Below are 7,593 nucleotides of genomic sequence, written 5' to 3'. Positions count from 1 at the left end.
ACAGGGGCTCGGGATTCAGATGTATCCACGTAGGGGAGAAGGTGGACCCTGTGGTGGAGAAGGCAGCCAAAGAGAGCGGGTTGGACATTGACGATGTCCGCAACAATCTGCCCCAGGATCTGAGCGTCTGGATTGACCCCTTTGAGGTGTCCTATCAGATTGGGGAGAAGGGGCCCGTCAAAGTATTGTATGTTGATGACAGCAATGAAAGTGGAGCTAGTAATGCGGGGCTTGATCTGGACAAGGAGATCAAGAACAGCTTCAATCCCGATGCACAGGTCTTCATGCCCATCAATGAGCCTGTGAATGGCGCCTCTCCGGGCTCCAGCTCACCCTCTCCTCCTTTCGGCCACTCGGCAGCAGTTAGCCCCACCTTTATGCCCCGCTCCACGCAGCCTTTAACCTTCACAACAGCCACCTTTGCGGCCACCAAGTTTGGCTCCACTAAGATGAAGAGCAGCGGACGCAACAACAATGGCGGCAGTAGTGCTGGGAACAAGGTGGCACGTACCTCTCCCACCAACCTGGGTTTGAATGTGAACAACCTCCTGAAACAGAAAGCCATCTCCACCTCCATGCACTCTCTGTACGGGTTGGGCCTTGGAGCACAGCAGCAGCACCCGAAGTCCTCAGCCCTGTCCCCTAATGCCAAGGAGTTTGTGTTCCCCAGCCTGCAGGGCCAGGGCAGCCAGAGCGCTCTTTTTCCTGGGGACAGCTCACTCCTCAGCCCGCTGCAGTACAGCAATGCCTTTGACATGTTTGCGGCCTATGGTGGCCTTAACGATAAGTCCCTTATGGATGGCTTGAATTTCAGCTTGAACAACATGCAGTATTCTAACCAGCAATTCCAGCCAGTTATGGCCAACTAGTACATGTAAAAGTACTATTTAAGCTACTACTTCACACAGAATCGACCAGAGATAATGTGATAGGTGGGAAACAAATGCACATTTTGACAAAATAAAAAAGTGTAAACAAGTAAAGAATGTCAAAGACAAAAGGAAAAAGCGATTTGTCAACTGTAAGATCGATGTTACGAGTCTAAGAGCATGAGCCCGAGGGTGAATTACTTAGCCCCCTTGAGTTTTACCTTTTTTTTTTTTTTTTTTTTCTAAAAATAAAAGCTTGTAGTACAAGATGTCCAAGCTTGGTTACCTAAACTTCAACATGCATCATTATTTCTTTTGCCAACCAAGCACAAAATATTTTTTTTATGTGACTGTTTTAAGATGTAAAAAAGACAAAAAAACCCCCCAAACCCTAAAAAACCCCACCACAAGTCATGGCCTCCTTCAGTATTTAAACATAACTGGACACCGTCAATTTTTCAAGAAATTGGCCTAAGTAGGTGGGATTTCCTGGTCTTTTTTCTAATTGTATAATTTAATTTAGTACAGAGTTTGTAAAATATCAGAGTATCTATTGTTTCTACGACATGGTATTGCATTTATATCTTTTTACTACTCCAGTGATCTGTGATGGCTGCAGCAACTTTTTTTTTTTTATTGAAATTATAAAAACGAATCCATCTTAAAAAAACACAACAAAAAACATTGACTATTCTAAAGATTGTGTACAGAATATTCCGTAGTGGTGGGATTTAAGAATATTTGCTTTTTTGAAAAAACAAGAGTTGTATTTTCTGTTAAGAGTTTAAAGATTTTTGCTATATTATGGAGAAAATGTAATCGTATATTAATTTTGTACCTACATTGTGCAATACTTGATAAAACAAACGGTATAACAACGTATCCAGAGTCAGTGTCTTACATGTTAAGAGGGACTGATAGTTTATTAAGTTTGTATTAAAAAGCTTGAAAATAATTGCACTTGTTCAGTTTGTCATTGGTTCTTGTGGTTGAGCTGGTTAACACAGGTCTTTACATATGTTAGGGGTTTCTAACATGTTAGGACAAATCCAGTATTTTGTCTGCAAGTCAGCTGAATTAGGTTTAAATAAACCCAAATTACATTAGTATGGCCTTAGACTGTTTTGAAAGTTCATTTACAATATGAATTTAGCTTAGAGTGCAGGTTTAGTCTGTCTTTAGCAAACTGTATCAGGTATAAGATATTAGATCATATATTATATACCTCAACATTTCATATCCTCTCCCTGTTAGAGCATGGATACCTGAATTGAGCCCGATGGGGCTTGTTGGTACGCAAGGGTTTATGCCAGGTTTGGACAGAAATTTATGAATTCTGTTTGGGTGGGGTTTGGGCTCTTAGGTCAAAATTTAGGCTACATGGCCAGAGCACTAAACTGTCTGCTTCATATGATGGTAAGGGGAAAAACACCATACAAACAACTGCTCGGGTTGGGTTCGGACAGATAATATGCAGCCTGACTCCCCGTAATACATACAGTCTTCACCATGAGCTCTCACTGACATTTGTTCACACCATGCAGGATTTGTTGGCTAACAGTTGCTCTTGGGGCGTGTGTTATTACACATATGGACACTGGGAGTGTGATAGTATCTAGCCTGATGACTCCCGGACTTAAAGCATAGCTTCCTTATGGCTGGTAAGACGCTGCTAAAGCATCTGAGAAGATTCAGTGGTATTAACTACAGTGCGGCACAGACTGAGACACTGCACTTCAGGCCCCAGACTGAAAATACAGATCTGATAATGCACCTGTAAAATGCCATCGTGTTTAGTGGTGAAGAAACGATTGGTTTTAGCAGCTGCATCGTTAGTTTATCCAGCTATGTGGATGACACAGGCGATAATCACAGTAAAGCATCCGATGAAGTGCTTTTATCCACAGTGGTGAATCCCCCCCATCTCACTTATTAAATGTAATGATCAAACACATCACACAGAGCTGGAAAACAGTGCTAAAACATGTTCAGAGTGTGTAGCTGAATGCCAAGCTGGTCAGTTACATTTCACCCAGTGTCCTTAAGGATGTGGCCTGTCAATGAATTACTGGCAGTACTTTTAATACAGGGTAGATCCAGCTATGTATGTCAAAGGAGAGTACTGGAATATACTGGGGTTGGAAAAATAAAAGTAGTAGTTCAGATAAACTCTCTTAACTCTTCCCATTTTTTTATATAAACCTTTTCCAACATATAATGTAGCACTTCAACTGTATGATATATCAGTTTGGGCATTTTTACAGTGATAGTAATAATTAGGGGCTTTATTTGACAGCAACATGGTGAATCTATGTTTGCATTTGGCAGAAGATGCAACTGTTAGAGTTGAAGATTCAAGTCATAGCTGAAGTAAAATCATAGCTTTCATAATAACCAGTGTATGAGTTCAGTAAAACCTCCTACATTAGAGTAAAGAGAAACAATACATGTTCTAAGTGAGCAGTCCCCGAGTGTGCAGTGCTGAAGTTGAGACCTCTGTGGTGCTAACTGCTTCTGATATTGGACTGTATCATACCAGAGCTGACTGGCTAAAATCACCATGACCCTGCTGACATAACCTGATACCCCTGGGGCTGGCTCATTATCACTTGTCTGTCTGCGTGTCCCCTGATACACTCTGGGCTTGATGGGCAGCGTAAAGTTCAGCACATGTGTGGGTTTATCTCAGCTGCTGATACTGTGAGTGTTACAAAGTCTGGTGGGAGTGTGTTTATCTTGGTCTGTGGCACTATGTTTGTGTACGATCTTTCTGGTGGATGTTTGTGTGGAACAAACCATTCTGAAAATACCATTTGATGGATTATGGTTTCTTTTTGCACACTTTTTCTACCTAATGTCCATTTTCTTGACGATTTTTATACTTTACAAGTCAGGACTGTGACTATCCAGGCTAGTGAGACAGGTTATACAGGTTGTGTTATTCACACAGGCCAAGAATCAGTAGAACATATAAGGCAGAGCTGTCAATGAAAAAGGAGCATTTACTATAAACTCCAGAGATCACAATCACCAGTGGAGTTTGTTTTGTTTGTCTTTTATTCATTTAAATTACATTATGCATTATTATCCTACAGTACTCTGCATGTTATAAAAACCAGAATTAGAACCAGCTTTATCGGCCAGGTGCGTTGAAGACTCCGGTACAGTGGCTCTCAATGTGTATGTACAATGCAACGAGTAAACAAGACTGAGAGAACAAGAAAAGAAAAAGAATGTGCGAACAAGAAAAAGGAATGTGCATTAGCAAAAGTATTTTATCAATAATAATATAACCAGATTATAGTTACTATATTATACTTGCTATACTACTGTACATATAACAGCCAGAGTTTCTGTTTATGTACAGTGACTGATTAAATGTTGTTTATTATGTATTTTCACTCAGTGCACGTCACTACAGCATAGACAAAGGCTGTCATCCTATGATTTTAAAATATCACATACATATTAGAATAAAGGGGTGCTATGTGTATGACTACAGTATGTGTAATATACATCATTTGATTGGCCACGATCAGAGAAAAGACAGTAGTTAATCTGAGATTATCTGCAGATATCACAGCAAAATGAACAAGAAGTCTCTGCATGAAAGTATTTGTGACTATTTGATCAATAATTATAATCTAATAATATAATATACATGTGAAGTGTGCTATTCTGTATAATGACTACTTTTACTTTTGGTACTTTAATTATATTTTGATGCCAATACTTTTGTCCTTTTACTTATGTAACAATTCAATGAAGGACTTCTACTTGTAACAGAGTTTTGTTTTTTTGTTTTTTACTCCATGGTACTGCTACTTTTACTTAAGTAAAAAAAATTAGACTACTTCTTCTACCACTGGTCACAATTAAATTTGAAAATCAAGGTTGTGTTGACTCGACAACCACATGATGCATTCATCAGGCAACATAACACTAAGTCACTACCAACCTGCCTTGGAGTCATCTCTGCCCACACACACTTTCTTGGGCCTTTGCCCGTCTGTGATAGATTGTAGTAATATTGTTTCTGTTTTTTTTTTTTGTTTGTTTCTTACAGGCATGTTGCTTTTTAAGTATATAAATATTTGAGTGCAACAGTTTTCTAATCATTCTGTCTAGGAATTGTAAAGCAATGACTTGAACTCGATTTGTTCTTGGCATCCAAAAGTAAGAGAAAGCCCAGTGCGGGATCAGAATAACCAAGAAACACAGAGAGAGACAGAAGCTTGATCAAAAGAAGACAGAATGGGAAAAGCATGGAGCAATGTGATTGGGATAGAGTGAGAGTGAAACACTGTCATTGCCAACCCCCCAGGTCATAAAAACAGGTGGAGCTCAGTTCAGCTTGTGTCCCAGCCAGAGCCGACGGTGCCTTATGGTAATGTCACCCTCCTCAGCAAAAACACAGTTAATGGCTTTTCAGTCTCTTGCTTTAGACCAACCCCTCACACTATCTATTTCTGGAATCATGCTGGAGCTGATTGAGCAACGATAAGCTGCAGGGAATTGTGTTTACTTCACTGCAACTTATCTGTTATCTCAAAAAGGGGAATGTAGAGGATTCAGCCTAACAAAGTATATATATATACATAGCGCCTTTCTATGCTTTTACAGCACACTCAAAGCGCTTTCACCTTATTCGGCCATTCACCCATTCGCACTTGGGGTGGCTGTGGCTCATGAGGTAGGGCAGTCGTCTCCTGACCAGCAAGTTGGTGGTTCGACTCCCGGTCTCCCCACATGCCTAAGTGTCCCTGAGCAAGACACTGAACCCCGAATTGCTCCTGGTGGCTTGACTAGCGCCGGTGCATGGCAGCTTGTCGTCATCAGTGTATGAATGTTGTGTGTGAATGGGTGAATGGTGTATCATCTCTGTAAAGCGCTTTGGCCAGTGCAACACACTGTGAGAAAGCGCTATATAAAATACAGTCCATTTACCAGTCCAAGCACTCACGCATTCACACACCAATGACATCAAAGTTGAATCTATCTGTTGATGTTATGTTTTCTCTCTTGCACCCGATGTATATTTGGAGCTGCAAAGAAGCAAAACAATGTGTGTTTTAGAGGTGTGCCCCTAGTGCATGTTAAAGAGAAAGATAATATTTGTTGACACTTAAGTGAGTATCAAGGGTATTGACACAGTTGCTTTAAATGGTTACTCATGTACGCATTTGGTTACATGAGCTGTTGCTGGTAGGCAGACAAGAAACAGTTCATTCATATATATTATAGTCAGGTACCAAATTGAAAGAGAAACCAACACAAAGTGTCTTAGTAAGGTGTTGGGCCACCATGTGCTGCCAGAAAATGTGCCTTAGTGCTGGTTTTACGTGTCTACTGGACGGATGGGCCCTCCCTCCTACAAGCCATTGTACTGTGCACACTGGAAGCTGTGTTTAGAATCATGGGAGTTGCCTGGTTCGCTATGTACATTGTAGGTATCCCCAGCAGACACTCATATGCCCAGCCCTTTAAACTGCAAATGCTCTTATCTGCAGAAGGAAACCAAAAACAAACACACTGTTAGGGGCCTCCCCTCCCTCCCCACACCTCTCAGGGTGACGTACTTTGGTTTCCAGAGCAGTTTTTCATGCCACACCCATACCTGCAACTGAGTCCCCATGATACTTCACAGCAGGAGGTGAGGACAGAAAAGGATCTACCAAGGTTTAATCCTTGCCAGTATGTAAATCAACTGTGGCTATGCTGTTTAGAGGCCATCTGGTGAGGTCCATCGTTCTGCATCATCTGGTAGACATAATGATTTATCTCACATTTGATATGTTTTAGGTGGTCCTGATCACATCTCTGTACTGGTTCATGAATTAATAAGATAGTCAGACCAGAGTTCTGTTACAGCAAGTCACAACATACTGTGTGCCGCACTGAAAAACAGGAGTAAAATCAGCATTAGTGACGACTAAAGACGATTCGCTACGCTACTTTAGCTGAATATGGCTTTTGTTTGCAGATCATTCCTCTTTTCCAGAACAAAAAAGAATATTTTTAACACTAATACCATTGAGTCTGAAAATAAACAGTTCTCTGCCTTTGCAGTTGTGAGGAATTTAGCTACTCTCTGCTATGTCCAAGAGACATGACTCAGACTGCAATGGGGATTAATCAGTGCCGTGCAAGCTGAAGATCTGTGACACTGGTGGTGATGGTGGGAAGTTGATAGTAAGGGAAGGTTTGTGCGTATATTTGTGTTCAAGTGAGAAAGAGAGGGAGGACACTGTGGCAACAAAGGAAGCTTCTGTTGTCTCTAAAAGGTTTTATGCTCAGAGGAGGCTGATTCGCAGCCAGGAGAGAGGAGAGATGCCAGCGCAAGCTGGGAAAGACTGGGGAGGAATATTACGCACACAAACACATATATCTATATACACAAACCAAAAATAATTACTATTGTGCATCTTCTGCACACAAGCTCTGGGTGAAAGGAATAAAACAAAACTATTTAAGTCAGTAGAGAGAACACAGTATGAAGGTTTTGCTTCACAACCTCTTAGTGCGTATTACCTATAGCCTATATGTCACCACAGAGTCTTCTCTGTCGCTAAGGAAAAATAGCTACTGCTTTCCAAACAGCTTTTCTGTCTACTTACAGTCAGGCTGGATGTACCTGACGTATTCCTCATAATGCTTTGAACACTTTCATGAATAATTCTTTACATGTTTTAAAGGAAAAAATCTCCCCCCCCCCCCCCCCCAC

General features: G+C 41.0%; 2 protein-coding genes across 2 annotated transcripts in view; one reads left to right on the top strand and one right to left on the bottom strand.

Moving 5' to 3' along the window:
- LOC109969517 (protein Tob1-like) overlaps positions 1–1,751 on the top strand; it is a 3,885-nt gene extending 2,134 nt beyond the window's left edge. The window contains 1 exon segment of the mRNA XM_020616451.1: positions 1–1,751. This exon segment is cut by the window's left edge and continues 35 nt beyond it. Coding sequence (XP_020472107.1) covers positions 1–869 — 869 coding nt within the window. The 3' untranslated portion in view covers positions 870–1,751.
- ankrd40 (ankyrin repeat domain 40) overlaps positions 1–7,593 on the bottom strand; it is a 66,591-nt gene that overhangs the window by 19,210 nt on the left and 39,788 nt on the right. The window lies entirely within an intron of this gene.

This window comes from Monopterus albus, unplaced genomic scaffold (assembly GCF_001952655.1).
Source record: "Monopterus albus unplaced genomic scaffold, M_albus_1.0 scaffold174.1, whole genome shotgun sequence".
Taxonomy (NCBI): Eukaryota; Metazoa; Chordata; class Actinopteri; order Synbranchiformes; family Synbranchidae; genus Monopterus; species Monopterus albus.
Note: the sequence above shows the minus strand (reverse complement) of the source record. Positions and strands in the feature narration are given on the sequence as shown.